This window comes from Notolepis coatsorum (genome assembly GCF_963971535.1).
Source record: "Notolepis coatsorum genome assembly, chromosome: 4".
Lineage (NCBI taxonomy): Eukaryota > Metazoa > Chordata > Actinopteri > Aulopiformes > Paralepididae > Notolepis > Notolepis coatsorum.
The window spans coordinates 41,155,334-41,177,843 of NC_140168.1; the positions used below are offsets into that span (position 1 = coordinate 41,155,334).

The 22,510-nt window shown below is 49.6% G+C and overlaps 1 protein-coding gene across 2 annotated transcripts in view; it reads right to left on the bottom strand.

Annotated features, from left to right (window-relative positions):
- Positions 1-7,909: 7,909 nt before the first annotated feature.
- The window catches only part of cgnb (cingulin b), a 54,038-nt gene continuing 39,437 nt past the window's right edge, over positions 7,910-22,510 (bottom strand). Inside the window, exons 17-21 of one of the 2 annotated variants that reach the window (XM_084313112.1) lie at positions 17,807-17,925; positions 15,293-15,401; positions 10,978-11,141; positions 9,800-9,820; positions 7,910-9,554 (exon numbers count right to left, since the gene is read on the bottom strand). In XM_084313112.1, coding sequence (XP_084169238.1) covers positions 9,416-9,554; positions 9,800-9,820; positions 10,978-11,141; positions 15,293-15,401; positions 17,807-17,925 — 552 coding nt within the window. In that variant the 3' untranslated portion in view covers positions 7,910-9,415. The remainder of the gene's footprint in view (positions 9,555-9,799; positions 9,821-10,977; positions 11,142-15,292; positions 15,402-17,806; positions 17,926-22,510) is intronic. The other variant, XM_084313113.1, reaches the window with a different exon arrangement.

Below are 22,510 nucleotides of genomic sequence, written 5' to 3' on the forward strand. Positions count from 1 at the left end.
TTATAAATCAAAAATTAACAAAATAATCGAATGGAAAAAAACAGCAGCATTCATCAGGATACAGTAAGTAACATTATCATCTGATAATAAAATGAACATAAAAGCTGCCCTCTAGTGGCCGGCGATAAACTCTTCATACTTGTATAAATCAAAATAAATAATGTTATAAACAAATGTGCACAGGTAATCAAGCAACTCTGCATCTGTGCCCTGATCAAGTTCAACAAGGTCAAGAAAAACATTGTCCACATCTCCATCCCCAGTGACATCACATCTGACATAAATTATCATGTAAGCTTTTCCATGAATTGTGCTTTCATCCAGTGTTATACTGATACGTGAATCCTGCGATTTGACATGAGAAACAATTTTTTTTTTCATCTCTGTGGCAATGTGCTCTATGATCTGTGCACAAGAATGATCAGATCGGTGAGCTGGCCCGACTGTCGCACTGTTCAACTCATTAAGTGTCATAAGGGGGTTCAATTTGGTATAAGGCAACCTTTCTTTAGCGACAGTATATGCTGCCCTGAATGAACTTGGCTGTCTCCTTGAGCAAAGCAGATGTGATTTCGCTCACTTTTCTTGGAAGCACTTCCTTCTGGTTTTGACTTTCTATTTCTATAGCTTGCTTATGAGCAACGCTATCGCAGTGCAAGTATATTTTCTTCCTCAACTTCTTGCTTTGAGAGCTAGTCACAGTCCCATTCATCCACTGCTCTGCCAAATGGGCTCCAAATGATTTATTTAACAATATCTTGGCGTTTTTACATGGAAGGCAGCCAATGCATCCCTCCTTGGCAAATAACCAGCTATATTTATTTTTCCAAAAGTTCCACTGACTCGGACCCCAGCATTGTGGTGGTTGAGTAGCAGCGCAGTCCAGGTCTAGTGGTGGAGACTCGGGTCTGGCAGTGGCAAACGGCGCGGTAACAATAACAGGTGCACTGCGCACAGGAGCAGCAGAGCTAACACTAATACTAGCACTAGCAGTGTCAACTTCAGTGACAGTAGTTCTGCTAGCTGCTGCACTAACAGCGTCAGTCTTTGGCCTTTTTATAAAACCAAAGCTGTCCAGCTTTGTACAGCCTTGCGGCGGGTTGAGCCTTTTTTTTGGCGGCATGTGGCGTACTGTTTAGTGTTTATGTTTTCAGTTGCAGCCTGCAGGACACAGACGGACCGGCAGCCTTCTGTTTACATCAGCTGCTTCTTCTTCACTAGGTTGGAGTAGCGTTAAACTTATGGGGCGACGCTCATGGGCGACACATAGCGGCTTGGAGGTGAAATGCAGCCTATTCCACAACATTAATTACTCTGTTCTTTTAAAAACTGAAAAGAAACATATGATCTATTAACAATTTATTTAGGTAGCATAAATAATACTAATTCGTACATAAAAAAAAATAAAAAATTATATAATTTTTTGAGAGACCCGGGGTCTTGACTATGGGGGCTCAGACTATAGCTATGGGGGCTGAGCCCCCATTGGTCCCCTCATAATTCGAACACTGCCGCTTTTCCCTCCTCTTACCAGCTTCATTGATGAAGGTCAGTCGGTGGTTGATGTGGGGGGTTTCGCTGAGTCCTATTTACCTTTTTTACAGGTGAACGGGCTAACAACAGGGTGCAGGCCGGGTGTACCGTGGCTAAGCAGCCAGGTAGCTTTGTTCCTGTGCCCCGGCGGGGATGAACGACCTCCCGCCCGGCCGATGCTTGATAGCGAATCGGCTCGGAGGGTGGCAGTATGGACGGATGAGTTGTATACTGCTACAGGATGGTATTTGGCGGCGGCCAGTGTTATGGCTCAGCTGGCTAGTTTCCTATCCATATTGGCGTCGGGTAGTAGGACTTTGGGTCCAGCCGACATTGTAAACATGTTGCATGTTTGTGGTGTTATAGAGATCTTGACTCAGTCGCAAGCTATAACTACGGGGAGGATTAGGATGCTATCAACGTTTGTTGTTAGGCATGTTTGGTTGGAGCAATCTCCTCTTGGGGAAGAGGATAGGCTTTCTCTCCTCACGACTCCTTTTTCCACAGATAGTCTTTTTGGGCATTCTGTGGAGGCGCAGGCGGTTGTTGATCTGGGTCCTACACCGCCTCACGCTGTGCAGCCAGAGGTGGGAGCACAGTCTTGTCAACGACTGTGGCGAGATCCTCGACAGGCGGCCATGTTTCCCCCGCCAGTGGTGCCCTGGGTGGAGAGTCAACAGGGTACCACAAGGCCGACAGCCTTGGCGGCCGAGGGATCGGCCATTTTGGGTGAATTCGAGTTTGGTAAAACAAGCCGTCGTCACTTTGCCGCGAGCAGCCCGCTCCCCGTTCAATCCTCTCTCTGTTACCCACGGAAGCGGGGCTCTGATCGTTCTCCTTTGGCTGCGGGCCGCGAACCTTCATTGAAGCGTATGCGGCCCCATTCTTCACTTCTCATGGGGACAGGGGCTGACACCCAGTTGATGGCTGAGCCTGGGTCTGTCCGTGAGAATGTTCCGTCACGTGGTTCCTGCACCACACGTTGTGTGTTGGATGAGCCTGGTGTTATAGCTGCCACTAGCTACAGTGGTCAGCTGGGGGACTCGAGGCCTCTTCTGTTGAATGCACAGCAGGGGTTACCCCGGCTTCGCCTTCGCCAGGCGGGGTATCGCGCTGGTGCCTCCCACTCCCGTCACAGCGGCAGTGGTCTGCAAAGGAGAGGTGAGCGTGATTTGGGTGGTAGCAATATCACTGCAGGGCTTCGGCGTGTAGGAGCCCATGGGGTCCTCATGCCTTGCGTGTCTAGCTGCGGAACAACTCCTCAGCATGCGCTAGAGGGGTATTCAGGGGGGGGTGTGTGTCAACCAGTTTGATGACAGCTTCTCCCGTATCAAACCGGCCCTTTCTGTCGGGGTCCCCCCTTGGGTGCGTCGCACAGCGGGAGGGACCGGGCCAACTATCTACTGTTCCTTGCGGCCCAGCGTCAGTTGACGGCGGGTGCGCTGTGGGATTATTTTCACATATAGCGACAAGAATGCCGTTTGGAGGGGTGGATAGAGAGAACGTTGAGGGGGGGGGCTTGTTTTGCAGTTCGCACAACCCCACCCTCCGTTCTCAGGTTTGGTGCCGACCCTATTGTCAGGGTCAGAAGCAGTGACAGCCCTGGCCGACGAGATCCAATCTCTGTTGGCGAAGCAGGCCGTCGTCGTGGTTCCGAGAGAGGACGCAATGTCAGGCGTCTACTCCCGTTATTTTCTGGTACCCAAGAAAACAGGGGGGGTCAGACCTATACTGGATCTGTCCGCGTTCAATCGGTTGATTGTAGCGAGACCGTTCAGAATGTTGACCGTCAAACTCCTTCTGCTTGCTGTCAGGAGGGGAGACTGGTTCACCTCCATAGACCTGAAGGATGCGTATTTTCACATCCCCATTTACCCTCCTCACAGGAAATTCCTACGGTTCCTGTTTCAGGGCGTAGCGTACGAGTACCAGAGGATGCCGTTCGGTTATTCTCTGGCTCCCCGCACATTCACCAGGTGTGTGGCGACTGCACTGGAGCCCTTACGTCGTCGGGGGTTACGAGTTCTATTCTATCTCGACGACATTCTACTCCTCAGTCGTTCGGAGGAGGTTGCCAGGTCTCATACCAGGCTGGTGGTGGAATTCCTCACCAACCTGGGTTTTGCTGTGAATTGGAAGAAGAGTACCCCTCTTCCCAGTCAACAGGTGGAGTACTTGGGCTTGACGTTGAGGTCAAGGCCCATGATTGCAACCCTCTCGGAGCAGCGTCGGGTGGTTCTCCGTCACGCGCTCGGGGTTTCCGTCTGGGAGGGATGGTCACGGCGCTGCAAGTGATGCGTCTGCTAGGCATTATGGCATCTGCTCACACGGTGGTTCCTCTTGGCCTCCTCTTCATGAGGAGGATACAGAGGTGGTTTCTCTCTATGAGAATAGATCCGGTGAGGGACAAAAGGAAACGGTTGACGGTTCCTTTGTCGATATGGGGAGATCTCGCCCACTGGAGGAGGCTGGGTATCCTCACCATTGGGGTCCCCATAGGCAGCAGGAGCTCACACGTCACGGTCTTCACCGACGCCTCTCTCACGGGTTGGGGAGGGACGTGTCGGACCCACGCAGTGGGGGGCAGCTGGACGGGTCATGCTGGCCCAGCTGCCCCGCATATCAATGTGTTGGAGTTGGAGGCGGTCCTCCTGGTCCTCAAACGGTTCGACCACCTGGTGGTAGGCGAACACGTTTTGGTCAGGACGGACAGTATGCCGGCAGCGGCGTATATCAACAGGCAGGGTGGGACTCGTTCCATCCGCCTGCTCCGCGCGGCGGTCGAACTTTGGCTATGGGCATCTCGCAGGCTGCGCAGTCTGAGGGCGCTCCACATTCCTGGTACAGAGAATATGGGGGCGGATATGATGTCTCGGGGCGGTCCTCATTACGACAAGTGGGAACTCCGCCCCGACAGTCAGACAGATCTGGGATCGGTTCGGGGAGGCCTCGGTAGATCTGTTTGCGTGCCGACGCTCTCACAAGTGCCCCTTGTGGTTCTCGCTCAGTCGAGCAGATCATCCCCCCTTGGGGGTGGATGCCTTCTCGACATTTCCATGGCCGCCCGGTCTTCTGTACGCCTTTCCTCCTGTACAGCTGTTGAGTCAGCTGTTGGAGCGGATACGGAGGGAGCGCAGGACGGTGATCCTGGTCGCGCCGGACCGGGGCAAGTCAGTATGGTTCCCGGTCTTGATCCAGCTTCTGGTCGCTCCTCCTTGGGTCATTCCTTGGTCGGCGACGGCCCTCTCACAGCACGACGGGTCACTGTTCCAGTTTCCGATGTTGGGCCAACGGCTGTTGGTGTGGCTGGTGGGAGGGTGAGTCTGGAGAGAATGGACCCTTTGGTGGTTGATACCATCCGGTGTGCGCATAGTTTCAAGTTTCAAGTTTCTTTAATAGTTGTCATACAGAAGTACAGAATACTTTTATACAAAATGCTTCTTACTGTTACGCTCCAGAGACTGTGCAAGACAAGATAAGTATGAAATAAAATAACATAGTATAGCATGTAAATTAGAAGTAAAAAAAAATGAGGTCACAGTGTTCAGTATAGACATATGTACAATGTTCGATGCAGAATAGACGTAACTGAGTTACCATATAATATACAATACTGTGCAGTGTACTAATACAATACTATATAGTGCAAGGCAGAAATGGGATGAGGTGCAATTTAGGTACAATTTACAGTGGGTGTACAAGTTGTAGTGCAAATCCTTTATCAATAAATATAAAGTGTGTTTGTGTGGTTTAAGTGAGTGTGTGCGTGTGGGTGTGTGTGCTGTGTGCATTTGATGGTTGTTGCATAGTGTTTATTGTTCGTTTAGCAGCCTGATGGCCTGGGGATAGAAGCTTCTTCTGAGTCTTTCTGTGCTCGCCTTAAGACTCCGGTATCGCTTGCCTGACCGCAGCAGTTCAAAGAGGCAGTTGTTCGGGTGGCTCGAGTCCTTAATAATTCTCTTAGCCTTCCCCCTGCACCGCTTGTTGTAAATGTTCTGGAGGGTGGGAAGCCCCCCTCCAATTGTGCGTTCGGCTGAACGTGTCACTCTTTGTAGTCTGCTACGGTCTTGTGCAGTGCTATTCCCAAACCAGGAGGTGATGTTGCCAGTCAGGATGCTCTCTATTGTACATGAGTAGAAGTTCCTAAGGATCTTCTGACTGACTTGGAACTTCCTTAGGCGCCTGAGGAAGTAGAGGCGTTGTTGTGCCTTCTTCACAACACTGTCAATGTGTGTGGTCCATGTCAAATCCTCGGATATGTGGGCTCCGAGGTACTTGAAACTGTTCACTCTCTCAACCGGTGCCCCGTCGATGCTGAGGGGGCTGTAGTCCTTGACCCCCGACCTCCTGAAGTCCACAATCATCTCTTTTGTTTTGCTGACGTTCAGGGAGAGGCAGTTCTCCTGACACCACTGTGACAGATTCTCTACCTCTTCCAGGTAGGCCCTCTCGTCGTTGGCAGAGATCAGGCCCACCACTACTGTGTCATCAGCAAATTTGATGATTGTGTTGTTGTTCCGCTGTGCCACGCAGTCATGTGTGTACAGGGAGTAGAGGAGGGGGCTCAGAACACAGCCCTGGGGGGCCCCTATGTTGAGCGTGATGGATGAGGTGCAGTTGCCTGCTCTTACCACCTGGGGTCTGCCCGTCAGGAAGTCCAGGACCCACTGGCAGAGGTCAGTTCAAGCCCAGGTCCCTGAGCTTGGCTATGAGTTTGGAGGGGACTGTGGTATTGAATGCTGAGCTGTAGTCGATGAACAGCATTCTCACATAGTTCCCCTGCCTCTTGTCCAGGTGTGATGCTGCTGTGTGCAGCACATGGGCTATGGCGTCCTCCGTGGACCTGTTGGGGCGATATGCAAATTGCAGGGGGTCCAGGTTGATGGGGAGGGAGGAACAGATGTAGCCCTTCACTAGCTTGTCAAAGCACTTCATGGCTATGGAGGTGAGGGCTACAGGTCGGTAGTCGTTGAGGCAAGCGGGCGTAGATTTTTTGGGTACAGGGATGATGGTGGACTTCTTCAGACAGGTGGGCATGACAGCCTGTTCCAAGGACAGGTTGAAGATGTCAGTGAATACCGGGGCCAGTTGGTCGGCACAGACTTTTAGGACGCGGCCGGGGATGCCGTCCGGTCCTGCTGCCTTCCTGATATTCACTTTTTTAAAGATCCGTCTCACCTCATGCTCTGTTACCCTGAACACTGAGTCTCCATCAGCAGACCCCCCCCCCCCCCCATTGCCGTGGTTTGTAGGCTGGTGTTATTCACAGCCTCAAACCTCCACTGTCGCGGTTTACGCAGGCAGATGGCGTGCGTTCCAAGAGTGGTGTAAGGCGGGGGGCTGGGACCCAGTCTCCTGCCCCCTGGATGCTGTCCTGTGTTATCTCCAGTCTCTTCTTGGTAGACTGTCGGCTTCGACGGTGAGGGTATATGCGGTGGCTATATCCTCCTATCATGAGGGAATTGAGGGGACTGTTTTGTTCAGCCACCCTCTTGTGAAGCGTTTCCTGCTTGGCGCTCGACGCGTTAAGCCGGTGCAACGCTCCTTGGCTCCGACTTGGGATCTTCAATTGGTCCTCGGTCGGTTGTCCTTGGCCCTGTTTGAGCCGCTCGAGCAGGCGCCGTTGGAACGGCTGTCTTTCAAGACCGTGGACCTGTTACGGTGGTTATCGTGCCGGTAAGGCACTGTCGAAACAGCGCCTGTCCCATTGGTTGTGCGAGGGCATTGCCCTCTGCTACACATTGGCTGGGCAGGATCCCCCTGGGGGCATCAGGGCGCACTCCACTCGTGGGGTGGCTGCCTCTGCCGCTCTCCTGGGTGGGGCCTCGGTGGAGAACATCTGTGCTGCAGCTTCATGGTCCTCCCCGGGCCCCTTTGTAAGGTTTTACCTCATGGACATGACCGGGGGTTCTGTCTCCCAGGCGGTTCTGGGGTCTGTGGCCTTTCCTGCTTCCCGTCCTTTGGTAGGGTAGCAGGAGTGTGTGGGTATGGGCCAGTGTGTTAGGTCACACGTGGTTCCGCCTGTGCTGTGTGTTCAAGGGGTTCTAGTTCCCTCTTGTTCATTTCATGACAAGCAGCGGGTCTGGCAGGTATAATTATTTCCCCGGTTTAGTCTCTCGGTGACTACGTAAATGTTTGGACAGTCGCCATACAGTGCTATATAAATAAAAATGTATTGATTGATAGATAATGGGAAGCCATTTTCAATATGAATCTATAGCTAAATCATTTTCTATATCTCTATGGTTTATTGTTTATGCATTAATGTTCTGGGCCAATCCAAAATGCACACACATGTTCCATTGTGTGGTGCAATGCAAATAGTTAAGGTGTGTAATTCAATTCCTATGCATATGAAACAAATGTATTCAGAAAATACGAGACAAGATTACTTTATTCCTCATACACAGGGTGCAAAATGTATTCGAAATATCAGTGTCGAAAATGCTGCTAAAGCTCACAATGCTTTGCACCACATGTCAAATGTTAACAAACTTCATAAACACATTTTCAACTTCAACACAGTATCATCAAATAGTAGCTCATAGTTGCCCAAAAATATTTTTTCTTTAAAAGTGACATGTTTAAAGGTAATCAGTAGAGGTCGTTACGTAACATTCACAAAAAGCAGGCGCAACGACGAAGAAATGTCCAACACTTCCAGTCTAAGCTAACGATTCTTCCAAATAGGAATGTGGATTCAAGCACTGGCAAGAACACGAAATACTATTAACAGTCATTACAGCAGCGTATGACAACAACATCACCAAAAGTGACTAGATCATCAGCTGAAAACACAAACTATTCAAATTGTAAGGCATTTAGTGAAAAACGTGCATATGGACTAATACAAAAAGATATACGCGACCATATGGTAGAAATATTATAGACAGGGGTATTAATCTCTGAGGATACACGGTGCTAACGTATATCTGATTGTCTTCAGTGTCAGACGTACGGCCACATAGCCGCAGCTGTAAATGCCCAGTCACTGCGGTCACTGTCAAAAAAAGAAAATTCAGATACAAAAGGAAACCAACACCAAAGTTAACGGTTGAACTGCTAAAAACAGTATCATAATGCAACTTGTCCTACCCAGGTTAAACACAAGCACATTTAACAGAAAACGGCAATGCCTTGGAACATTTGCAGTGACAAATCGTGCAAGCATCTTTAAGAATTCGGTTTAAGAGCTAGTATGGGTATGCAAGTGGGAAACCGTGCTTTAATGAATCAAAACTGGCAAAATATTGAAACATGTTACAGCAGAACCCATGCCGCATTAAAAACCCTTTCAGTGTATAGAATTACAATTTTGAGAACCGAACATCCTAATGATGTTATAGAACATCATTATAGCACACCTGAAAGGGTTAATGTCCCACGGTATTAATGAGTATACAACAAAACATTTCTTGAGCGAATATAAGTTGAAGCACATGGAGCAATACCCTGTACTTTCCAAGTGTACCGTGCATGTAATGACTCCTCACTTCAACCTGGCCAAGATAAAGACCTCGTTTGATATTTTTGACAGACAGCAGATGACAACAATGGTGTAAACAGTGATGCAATTACAGCCATGCCAAGATATGAATCAAATGTATGGTATCAACCTGTCTCACTTGGAGCTATATTACTCCATAACTGCTTAAAAAGAAAAAAGGAACAACTACAAGGCAATTTTGTAGTGCTTGGCAAGTTAGTTCTTCATGCAACTCGTTTTTCAAGCCCTGAGTACCGTACTTTCTCTGACAATTTCCGTTAAAAAAATCAGCAATGCCTGCAGTATACCTCCTATAAACACATACTCTCTTTTCCTTCATATCTTTTCTCCTCCTCTTTATGCATCTCTCCATTTTGTCCCTCCCTCCCTCAGTCTCTAGCAGTTGGTGGTCTGCAGGTGGCTCTCTGTGAGTATAGAGGTGATGCTGTTGGCGTCGTAGAAGCCGTCCTCGTCCTCCGAGCTCAGGTTGGCGGAGGAACCCGGAGCCGAACGCCGCGACTGCTGCACCCTCCGCCTGAGAGTCAAAACACGCACGTCACGCACAACGTAGAACCATAACCGCTTCATGGAGGTACATCTACTGTGAGAGGGTGGCACAGAGGATATGGCCTCTCCCATAGTGATCCAGTGGTTGATCGCAAAGATGGAAATATCACCAGTATACATTTTCAGAATAGTAGTATTGTGTTTTATTTCCTCAAAAATACCCTATTTTCAATTAACTTGCATCAGTCTGATACTATAATTATATATACTTGCAAATCGGGTTGAGGATAGATTCTGTATATGAAAAAAATTATATATTTTATTCATATTTTATCAACCTTTATTCTCGTATATCTTTATTGTCATTTATATCACCCAGCCTGTACCTCCCCTCTCCTCCCCCATGCTGCTATGACGGGCTGAATTTCCCCAAGGGGATTAATAAAGGAACATCTCTCCTCTCTAAGCTATATCATGAATTCCAAGATTTATATTGGCTTTATATTGGGTAAACTACTAGTCTGTATCTCATGAATAAATAAGGTGGGCATAGTGAGTTCAGGTGAGTCTTCCCTCCACTACACCCCCCGTGGATGTCTACACACTTCTATGCGCATGACATGACTGTTCTAGTGATGTCTCTTCCGAGCTACAGTACATACAGTATGTGATTGTAAGGTGCCACCTGGTGGAAAGTAGAGGTTTGACATGGTGGAAATGGAGACAGTCTGGGAAGATATCGATGCATATCTACCATCAGTAGCAAAAACCAGTGGTTTTTAGACTTTTGACAAACACTCACTTACTGGATTATGCCGGGATGTAGAAAGACGCCCCCCCAAAAAAACGAATTGTGGAGAAACTGAGGTCTGAAATTTGCTATTTTCACAGCTAACTAACGTGAATTATTCTAATGATGTCTTACAAATGGACCTATCTGCACACAACAGGCCATCTTACACCATGTCTATAAGGTATGTAATTTCACATTGTGACAACCCCATCCCTCTCCTACAGGTTAACTCAGGGATATACCTGGAATATACCTGTACTAACCTGTCTGTCATTCACAGCATGGCACTTTGGCAATCAGACACACCTACTCAGGTGTGTCAGGAGGAGGAGGCACACCGGTGCAAAAGGACTGGCTTCTCCAGTGTGGCTGGTCATGGCATTTTGGTTCCGTTCGTTTGGTTCGTTTCTCATCTTATCCCTTACACGCACCACACACTGACTCATCCATGCACTCACTACATTACTGATAATATACTGATCCACTCATTCTTTAATTCTTTTTGTAAATAGTTTAGTAGCATAATTAAATTACTTTTCTTTAAAAACCTTAAGTACTTGTGTGGTCTCCCTTGTTTTTGTCTGTACCTTGAGTTTGGTTCATGACAACATACTGTATAGTTTAAACACAATGTTGTGTAAATAACGTGAAGTCTTACTTTAGCTCGGCCTCCAGCGCTGAGACTTTGGCCTGCTGCACCTCCTGTAGCTCCTGCTGCTCCTCCAGGTCCCGGAGGACCTTCCTGCGGACGCCCTCCAGGCGCTCCACCTCTCCTTCGCTCTCATCCACCTGCCTCTTCAGGGCCTTGACGCGCAGAGACAGCTGGGGACAGAGAGGGACATGCAGGGGGTCAGAGGGGAACAGAGGGGGTCGGTGCAGAGGAGCAGACGGAGTTGAGGGGAGACGAATCGAGGACCGAGAGATAGAGAGGCATGGGGGTTGGAAGAAGGGACAAGGGTTTATCGGGGTACACTGGGATATGTGGGGGAGCAATCACAAGGGCTGAATATCTTTAACAGAAGGTTGGGGCAGCAGTGAGATGATTGATTGATATCACTCAATCAATCAATCAATCAAATGTATTTGTATAGCACGTTTAAACATGACGCTTGTCAACCAAAGTGCTTCACATAGCTAAGCTAAGTACAAATAAAAGTATCAAATAAACAGAAAAATAAAATAAAATCAACGGATAGACAAAGGAAAAACAGAACAACACGTCAACAAGTACGGCAAGAGTCAAAGTGAGTCAGGGAAGGCCAGGCGGCGTGAATATTAAAGGCAACCAACTTGTGTTCAGCTTTTCGTTCAGCGTTTCTCTGATTGGCCACACGGCCAATCAATCAATCCACTAGCACACGCCCTTGCGGCGCGGCAGAAGCGCTGGTCGAACCGGCGGTGTTCTGTTGTGTGACTGTACTACAGCGGTGTTCTGTTGTGTGACTGTACTAAACTCTTCCACCACATGACCGACATTTGACATACAGTACACCTCCTATCTATGTTGGGATTATGTTTGGTCATGACAAAACAATAAAAATCGCTACTGTTAGTAATGCTGCCACCACCCACTTCAATGACAGAGCTCTCATATTTGCGAATGCATAAACTATATCTTAAATTATGGCGATGTGTCTAATATGGCTGTCGCGAAGTCATTGATAAGCGACAGCCATATTAGACACATAGCCATAATTTAAGATATAGTTTATGCATTCGCAAAATATGAGAGCGCGCCGCTGTCATTGAAGGGTTTCCTACAACAGAGCACCGCCGCTGCTGCTGCCGAAGCTGTATCAAGCCGGCGGCGGCGCACGAAAGCCGGGGATAAACCACCGCGTCGCCCCGCTGGCGCTTCAGGCTCAGCAGCCTCCACGGGCGAAATAACATATAACGTTACTGTTACAAAGGATCAGATTAAACCGAATATATATATTTATTGATTGATATATATTGCCTAGTATTTGTATATCGTTTGATATCCCTTGTATATTCCTTGTACATATACACGGAATATCCCTTTAGCCTAGCCCAGACCATAATATTTCATTCTCCTATTGGACAGCGGTCCACAGGCGCCAGAGCCATGCCTCCGGAGTCAGGTTCAAAGTCACCGTCAAGACATGTCTGTACAAGCCCGGCCTTGCCCAGGGATACGAGACAGAAATGAGGTTGGCACTAGTTTGTTCGCCGTGCATATAAATATGGCGCAGGTGAATACAGAAGCACTTAGTCTTAGTCAAAGAGTTACCCAATAAGTTGAAGCCTCACCCACGATACTCCGTGCGGTGAAGTATGGCCTGTTTGGCCCCAAATAGAGCATTGAGACCGCGTGCGAATTAATAACTGAATTGTCAGAGTTTGGCGCTATACCGTCGAGTGCGACATATTTCTATTAAGTCAGTAATAGTCTATTTGTGTATAGTGTATCGTGCGGCTAAAGTTCTACAGTGACCAGCATCACCAACGCTTCCTCGTACCAGCTAGAGTGCTTATCCAGGCTGGGCTGCTTTCATGGCGCTTTCACCCGAGGAGACCTAGACGAGAACCGTGTGGACATGTACACTGGATTAATCTACCCGACGACTACATAGCCCTTTGCGGCTGGATTATATTTGTTTTGGTCCTGTGATTTATGGAGCGGAGAATCGCCGACGCCTACACGTGTGGGATTTACCCTGTGAGGAGACCAGTCGAGTCTGCGCCTCAGAGAGCCTGAGGCCGGCTAGCTTTCTTCACTGTGGAGCTACAGTCTACGGAGAACAGCTGTATTCGTCTGTGGATCAAGAGGCTATTGCACCGTCTCCTGTACTTGGAGTCTCCTTAGTCATCGTTGACCAGACTCTCTACTACCGACAGATCCTCTACCCCTGCTGGCTTACAACCGGGGGGACCCTTCCAGTATCTCCCGCTATATATTACTAGTGTACCATAGATATAATTCCCTAAGATTCAGGTTGTATAATTACCTCCTGCGTAACCAGAGAATGGACATTCATTATTGATTTGCCTACGCACATTCCTTTGCCTTATAAGCGCATCCAAAGTATAATAGAGAAGTATATTATGTACCTTTTGCTGCAATAAATACTTGATTATACCTTTGTGTGGAACCGATTCAATGTGGGAAGTGTTCATCATATTTATATATCATGTACTGTATGGCCAGTAATTAAAGTACATAAAGCGGTAGTGGTTTAATGATACCATACTTATCAATACAGTCAGGGAATTGTACCCCTCAGTTACAGTTACAGTTCCACACTGATGTACAGTGAGTGTCTAATATGGCTGTCGCGAAGTCATTGATAAGCGACAGCCATATTAGACACATAGCCATAATTTAAGATATAGTTTATGCATTCGCAAAATATGAGAGCGCGCCGCTGTCATTGAAGGGCTTCCTACAACAGAGCACCGCCGCTGCTGCTGCTGAAGCTGTATCAAGCCGGCGGCGGCGCACGAAAGCCGGGGATAAACCACCGCGTCGCCCCGCTGGCGCTTCAGGCTCAGCAGCCTCCACGGGCAAAATAACATATAACGTTACAGTTCCACACTGATGTACAGTGAGTGTCTAATATGGCTGTCGCGAAGTCATGCCTCTCCCTCTGACAATATCATAATGATGTGTTTTCTATATTATATCCACAATCATTCATCTAAAAAATTGTATGGGCTTTGATTAAACATGTAACCTACACCTACTGTAACTTACTGTACCTCCGCTTCCTACAGCACAGCAGGTAATGGCGTTAATCAATGGAACGCGAAACATAATAACGTTACGCTTTCTAGTTCAGCGCATTTCATAACTGTATGGGCTTTGTTTATACACAAGTGAATCTGGTAGTTGGTTGTTAAAAACGCGAAACATAATAACGTTACGCTTTCTAGTTCAGCGCATTTCATAGCGCTCCACTGCTACCGCAGCCCAACACAAGTGCGTTGGAACAGCAGCCACAAGTTGGTTGCCCGCGCTGCCGCTCGCGCGCGCTCCTTGGATTTCATTTGGGACGTGGGACGACTGCGCTTACCTGCGCGTGGGGGCGCGGCCAATCAGAGAAAAGCCGAACACAAGTTGGTTGCCTTTAATATTCACGCGGCCAGGCGATATAGGTGGGTTTTGAGTTTTGATTTAAAAGACTCGATGGAGGGGGCAGATTTGATGGACATGGGGATGCTGTTCCAGAGGTCAGGGGCTGTGACCGCAAAAGCACGTCCCCCCCTAGATATGATAGGATAGATTACGGCAGCAGTGAGATGATAGGGGATAGATTATGGCAGCAGTGAGATGATAGGGGATAGTTTAAGGCAACAGTGAGATGATAGGGGATAGTTTAAGGCAGCAGTGAGATGATGGGGGATAGGTTAGGGCAGCAGTGAGATGATGGGGGATAGATTACGGCAGCAGTGAGATGATGGGGGATAGGTTAGGGCAGCAGTGGGATGATGGGGGATAGATTACGGCAGCAGTGAGATGATGGGGGATAGGTTAGGGCAGCAGTGAGATGATAGGGGTTAGATTACGGCAGCAGTGAGATGATATGTTAGGGGAAGTTCTAGTGATCAAGTAAGGTTGGGTTTGAGCAGGGAGGGGTTTACAGTAAATATCAGTCTGATGACAGTGATTCTATTCTATCTGTAATGGATGGATAAGTATATTACTAACATTTCTCATCTTCACCATTGTCTGACTTTGTGAATCAACCAGCCCTGGGTCAAATAATATTTGCAGATTATATCTATATCGGTTTGTTTTAATCTGCATTCAGTACCACAAGCAATGAGTTTACTACATGAGGACAACTCACAGAAAAGTATATGAAATTGGCTTTCAAATAAGTTCCTGCGATTGTATAAACTTTGTGGCACTGTCCTACGCCAAACACCACGATCTGGCACTCCAAGTGTTAAAACAAACGCTTGCAATAATTAAAATTAAAATCCAACCTTGATATCTCCAGTGGGTTTACCTGATCTCTCTGCTCAGCATGCTGGCTTCTCTCCTGGTCCAAGGTGGCATTCACATCCTTCAGCTTCCTCTCCACGCGCCTCTGAGAGGCCAGGATACTGGTCTTCTCTCTGGGTGCAGTAATTCACATGTCACACAACATGTTGTGGCTGAAATACTGAAATTGAACTGATTCCCAATCAGGTCTTTGACATCAAGGCCACCTAATCATCCCTTCCCCTCGATTGGCTGATATCAATTCCTGTCTCCTGAGCCGGCTGAGAGGGAGACAGCGTAGGGGAGACACAGTAGATAAGGTTCTTTATTGAGACAGTAGGAAGGCTGAGAGGGAGACAGCGTAGGGGAGACACAGGAGATAAGGTTCTTTATTGAGACAGTAGGAAGGCTGAGAGGGAGACAGCGTAGGGGAGACACAGTAGATAAGGTTCTTTATTGAGACAGTAGAAAGGCTGAGAGGGAGACAGCGTAGGGGAGACAGGAGTTACGGTTCTTTATTGAGACAGTAGGAAGGCTGAGAGGGAGACAGCGTAGGGGAGACACAGGAGATAAGGTTCTTTATTGAGACAGTAGGAAGGCTGAGAGGGAGACAGTGTAGGGGAGACACAGGAGATAAGGTTCTTTATTGAGACAGTAGGAAGGCTGAGAGGGAGACAGCGTAGGGGAGACACAGGAGATAAGGTTCTTTATTGAGACAGTAGGAAGGCTGAGAGGGAGATAGCGTAGGGGAGACAGGAGTTACGGTTCTTTATTGAGACAGTAGGAAGGCTGAGAGGGAGACAGAGTAGGGGAGACACAGGAGATAAGGTTCTTTATTGAGACAGTAGGAAGGCTGAGAGAGGGACAGCGTAGGGGAGACAGGAGTTACGGTTCTTTATTGAGACAGTAGGAAGGCTGAGAGGGGGATAGAGTAGGGGAGACACATTAGAGAAGGTTCTGGCTAGATTTGATCCTAGGGCAGAAGGGGTACATATGGGTACATATGGCTCAGAAGTAGGGATCTTAACCATTACACCATATCTAAGCGTGAGAGTATAATAATAATTAATTACATTTATATAGCGCTTTTCTAGACACTCAAAGTGCTACCCACAATGTAGGGTGGAAATTGCCTCCTTCACCATCACTGGTATCACCCAACCTTGGGCTACGCAGGCTCAATGGCTTCCATACACTGGCACCAGGCTCACATCACACTACACAATGGCTGAACGGCTATGCATATCAGCCAATTAAGGGGGAGGGATGATTAGGTGGCCTTGATGTCAGAGACCTGATTGGGAATTTGGCCAGGAACATCGGGGGAACCCCCTACTCTTTGCGATAGACGTCCTGGGTTCTTTAGCGACCGAATTCAGTCAGGACCTCGGTTTAGCGTCTCATCCGAAGGATGGCACTCGCAGATGTACGGTGTCCCTATCACAGTAACAGGGGTATTGTTACTGACAAGTCCAGAGGACAGAGTGCTCCCTGCTGGACAACAACACCACTTTCCGACAGCGGCCTTGACCGGGGCTCGAACCGGTGATCTTCCGATCATGAGTCCGGAGCTCTACTCATGTAGTCACACTGCCGGACATGTAATGTCTCCTGGGGTGTTGAGTTGTGTGTAGTTGACCATAGGGATGTGGATTGGACAGATCAGAATTGGAGCAAATCATGGCATATTTTTTTTTTATCCACTTTTTCTCCCATTTTCTATTTTTCTCCCATCCCAATTTTCGTATCATGCAATTCAACCCTCCCCTGTCTTTAAACGCCGTTTCATGCCTCCCACAAGCCGGCTGCAATGTGGACTAAGTCATACATAGCACGAGTCCCCTCCGATACTCGAGGTAACAGCAGTCGAATCTTTCCACCTGCGCGGCTCGATCTTTCAGCGTCAGGGGTCTGGGCTTTGGAGGGGCCCCGCCCCCGTTGCTTCCTGATTCTACTGCGCAGGCGCACCAACCGACCTGTAGGAGTCGCCGTCCACAACGCCCGATCCCCACCCATCAGTTTCTCTCCCCCTAATACTGCCAATGTGTATTAGTGCGGACGACCAGCTAAACTGAAAGCAATGTAGAGCGCTGGGCTCGAACAGGGAGGCGTACCTGTTCGAGCCCAGTCTCCAGTATTTGTGGTGAGCGCCTTGCCCACTGCACCACGTAGCCGCCCCAATCATGGCATATTTTAATTGATCAGTATTGATCGGTATATCGGCTATATTAAGCCCGATCAAATAGTACTGAAAAGATAAATGAAAACCATTAAGGGAAAGCTGTGATGTGTAGACTATATTTTATTGTTCTTTAAGCAGAGCTATTCAATTACCAAGGATATCTTACCTACATTTAATTGTTTTTTACTAACTATAATGTACTTGGAAGTGTGTACTGTGCTGCTATATTATCTAGGAAAATATCAGATTGGGACTGTGTCAGCAGATACTACATATCAAATTACTCGGATTGGGGGATCGGGGGGCAAAAAAACAACTTGATCGGGACAACCCTGGTTGACCCCTAGTTGACCCTACCTCTCTTCACTGTGTAGCCTCTCCTCCAGCTCCTGTATTTTGTTTTCCAGCAGGGCGAGTCCAGCCGAGGGCCTGCTCTGTCCCTCCATATCTGCCACACGAGACTTCAATTCCTTCACCTGAGAGGGAATGAGGGGTTAGGACCAATGAAAAAGGTGCCTTAGCAATACGTGCACCTGTATGTATCGTTGTGTGAACTGTGCACGGATTTAGTGATTAGAGTTCATCATCGTGGGAGACCGTCTTTGTTTTATTTTTGATAAAATGAGCTTTATTCTATAGTACGGTCCTCAGTTCTGAACCTGTACCAGTATACTCAGAACATCACCCTGGATACTCTCAGTGTAACCTTTACAATCTTCCTCAATTCATGTCTATGGATCAGCTACAGATTTTTATACCTGGTGACATCACATATTTGAGTTTTAGCAGTCTAGTTCTTGGATTTGGGTGAGAGACGTTTGTTTTTACTAATATTTTTGGACCGTCTTAGACCAGAGGAATAACATGTATGAATTCTTAAATTGGGTGTAGTTCCTCTTTAATTGTAAATGTAATATGACTTGTCGACTTGGCCAGTACCATGAAGAGGTGATCTTCCTGCACTCATCACTGTCATTGTAGTGCTAGGTCAGTGCAAGGAAACTATAAAAGAAGGAAGGGTCATCACGTCAGAATACCACTGTTGTATGCTCTGCTTGGTGCCAGGCTTTGGTGCCAGTTCCATTGAAGCCTATATTCAAATTCTAAATATACCAGCTATCTGGGGAAATATACATCAACCAATATATATCAAACGTTAGCTAGTTAACAATGCAAATTGCAGATGATTCTGACATCCGAGGTAATAACCTGTTTAAATGACGAGGATATGGATGATCCCATTCAACTCAATGTTGAGCGAACAGGTTTCCACACTTGGCACCATATGTGCGTTCACACGCTACACAGTTACGTGATGACCCTTCCTTCTTTTATAGTTCCCTTGGGTCAGTGTGGTGGGGGCTAGGTCAGTGTGGTGGGGGCTATATCAGTGTGGTGGGGGCTAGGTCAGTGTGGTGGGGGCTAGGTCAGTGTGGTGGGGGCTAGGTCAGTGTGGTGGGGGCTATGTCAGTGTGGTGGGGGCTAGGTCAGTGTGGTGGGGGCTATATCAGTGTGGTGGGGGCTATATCAGTGTGGTGGGGGCTAGGTCAGTGTGGTGGGGGCTAGGTCAGTGTGGTGGGGCTAGGTCAGTGTGGTGGGGGCTATATCAGTGTGGTGGGGGCTAGGTCAGTGTGGTGGGGGCTAGGTCAGTGTGGTGGGGGCTATATCAGTGTGGTGGGGGCTAGGTCAGTGTGGTGGGGGCTAGGGCAGTGTGGTGGGGGCTAGTTAAGTGTGGTGGGGCTATATCAGTGTGGTGGGGGCTATATCAGTGTGGTGGGGGCTATATCAGTGTGGTGGGGGCTAGGTCAGTGTGGTGGGGCTAGGTCAGTGTGGTGGGGGCTATATCAGTGTGGTGGGGGCTAGGTCAGTGTGGTGGGGGCTAGGTCAGTGTGGTGGGGGCTAGATCAGTATAGTGGGGGCTAGATCAGTGTGGTGGGGGCTAGATCAGTGTGGTGGGGGCTAGATCAGTGTGGTGGGGGCTAGGTCAGTGTGGTGGGGGCTAGATCAGTATAGTGGGGGCTAGATCAGTGTGGTGGGGGCTAGATCAGTATAGTGGGGGCTAGGTCAGTGTGGTGGGGGCTAGGTCAGTATAGTGGGGGCTAGGTCTGTATAGTGGGGGCTAGGTCAGTGTGGTGGGGGCTAGGTCTGTATAGTGGGGGCTAGATCAGTGTGGTGGGGGCTAGGTCAGTATAGTGGGGGCTAGGTCAGTGTGGTGGGGGCTAGATCAGTATAGTGGGGGCTAGATCAGTGTGGTGGGGGCTAGGTCAGTATAGTGGGGGCTAGGTCAGTGTGGTGGGGGCTAGGTCAGTATAGTGGGGGCTAGGTCAGTATAGTGGGGGCTAGGTCAGTGTGGTGGGGGCTAGGTCAGTATAGTGGGGGCTAGGTCAGTGTGGTGGGGGCTAGGTCAGTGTGGTGGGGGCTAGGTCAGTATAGTGGGGGCTAGGTCAGTGTGGTGGGGGCTAGGTCAGTGTGGTGGGGGCTAGGTCAGTATAGTGGGGGCTAGGTCAGTATAGTGGGGGCTAGGTCAGTGTGGTGGGGGCTAGGTCAGTGTGGTGGGGGCTAGGTCAGTGTGGTGGGGGCTAGGTCAGTATAGTGGGGGCTAGATCAGTATAGTGGGGGCTAGGTCAGTGTGGTGGGGGCTAGGTCAGTGTGGTGGGGGCTAGGTCAGTGTGGTGGGGGCTAGGTCAGTATAGTGGGGGCTAGGTCAGTGTGGTGGGGGCTAGGTCAGTGTGGTGGGGGCTAGGTCAGTATAGTGGGGGCTAGATCAGTATAGTGGGGGCTAGGTCAGTATAGTGGGGGCTAGGTCTGTATAGTGGGGGCTAGGTCAGTATAGTGGGGGCTAGGTCAGTGTGGTGGGGGCTAGGTCAGTGTGGTGGGGGCTAGGTCAGTGTGGTGGGGGCTAGATCAGTGTGGTGGGGGCTAGATCAGTGTGGTGGGGGCTAGATCAGTGTGGTGGGGGCTAGGTCAGTATAGTGGGGGCTAGGTCAGTATAGTGGGGGCTAGGTCAGTGTGGTGGGGGCTAGATCAGTGTGGTGGGGGCTAGGTCAGTATAGTGGGGGCTAGGTCAGTATAGTGGGGGCTAGATATCAGTGTGGTGGGGGCTAGGTCAGTATAGTGGGGGCTATATCAGTGTGGTGGGGGCTATATCAGTGTGGTGGGGGCTAGGTCAGTGTGGTGGGGGCTAGGTCAGTGTGGTGGGGCTAGGTCAGTGTGGTGGGGGCTATATCAGTGTGGTGGGGGCTAGGTCAGTGTGGTGGGGGCTAGGTCAGTGTGGTGGGGGCTATATCAGTGTGGTGGGGGCTAGGTCAGTGTGGTGGGGGCTAGGGCAGTGTGGTGGGGGCTAGTTAAGTGTGGTGGGGCTATATCAGTGTGGTGGGGGCTATATCAGTGTGGTGGGGGCTATATCAGTGTGGTGGGGGCTAGGTCAGTGTGGTGGGGCTAGGTCAGTGTGGTGGGGGCTATATCAGTGTGGTGGGGGCTAGGTCAGTGTGGTGGGGGCTAGGTCAGTGTGGTGGGGGCTAGATCAGTATAGTGGGGGCTAGATCAGTGTGGTGGGGGCTAGATCAGTGTGGTGGGGGCTAGATCAGTGTGGTGGGGGCTAGGTCAGTGTGGTGGGGGCTAGATCAGTATAGTGGGGGCTAGATCAGTGTGGTGGGGGCTAGATCAGTATAGTGGGGGCTAGGTCAGTGTGGTGGGGGCTAGGTCAGTATAGTGGGGGCTAGGTCTGTATAGTGGGGGCTAGGTCAGTGTGGTGGGGGCTAGGTCTGTATAGTGGGGGCTAGATCAGTGTGGTGGGGGCTAGGTCAGTATAGTGGGGGCTAGGTCAGTGTGGTGGGGGCTAGATCAGTATAGTGGGGGCTAGATCAGTGTGGTGGGGGCTAGGTCAGTATAGTGGGGGCTAGGTCAGTGTGGTGGGGGCTAGGTCAGTATAGTGGGGGCTAGGTCAGTATAGTGGGGGCTAGGTCAGTGTGGTGGGGGCTAGGTCAGTATAGTGGGGGCTAGGTCAGTGTGGTGGGGGCTAGGTCAGTGTGGTGGGGGCTAGGTCAGTATAGTGGGGGCTAGGTCAGTGTGGTGGGGGCTAGGTCAGTGTGGTGGGGGCTAGGTCAGTATAGTGGGGGCTAGGTCAGTATAGTGGGGGCTAGGTCAGTGTGGTGGGGGCTAGGTCAGTGTGGTGGGGGCTAGGTCAGTGTGGTGGGGGCTAGGTCAGTATAGTGGGGGCTAGGTCAGTGTGGTGGGGGCTAGGTCAGTATAGTGGGGGCTAGGTCAGTATAGTGGGGGCTAGGTCAGTGTGGTGGGGGCTAGGTCAGTGTGGTGGGGGCTAGGTCAGTGTGGTGGGGGCTAGGTCAGTGTGGTGGGGGCTAGGTCAGTATAGTGGGGGCTAGATCAGTGTGGTGGGGGCTAGGTCAGTGTGGTGGGGGCTAGGTCAGTGTGGTGGGGGCTAGGTCAGTATAGTGGGGGCTAGGTCAGTGTGGTGGGGGCTAGGTCAGTGTGGTGGGGGCTAGGTCAGTATAGTGGGGGCTAGATCAGTATAGTGGGGGCTAGGTCAGTATAGTGGGGGCTAGGTCTGTATAGTGGGGGCTAGGTCAGTATAGTGGGGGCTAGGTCAGTGTGGTGGGGGCTAGGTCAGTGTGGTGGGGGCTAGGTCAGTGTGGTGGGGGCTAGATCAGTGTGGTGGGGGCTAGATCAGTGTGGTGGGGGCTAGGTCAGTATAGTGGGGGCTAGGTCAGTATAGTGGGGGCTAGGTCAGTGTGGTGGGGGCTAGATCAGTGTGGTGGGGGCTAGGTCAGTATAGTGGGGGCTAGGTCAGTATAGTGGGGGCTAGGTCAGTATAGTGGGGGCTAGATATCAGTGTGGTGGGGGCTAGGTCAGTATAGTGGGGGCTAGATATCAGTGTGGTGGGGGCTAGGTCAGTATAGTGGGGGCTAGATCAGTATAGTGGGGGCTAGGTCTGTATAGTGGGGGCTAGGTCAGTATAGTGGGGGCTAGGTCAGTGTGGTGGGGGCTAGGTCAGTATAGTGGGGGCTAGGTCAGTATAGTGGGGGCTAGGTCAGTATAGTGGGG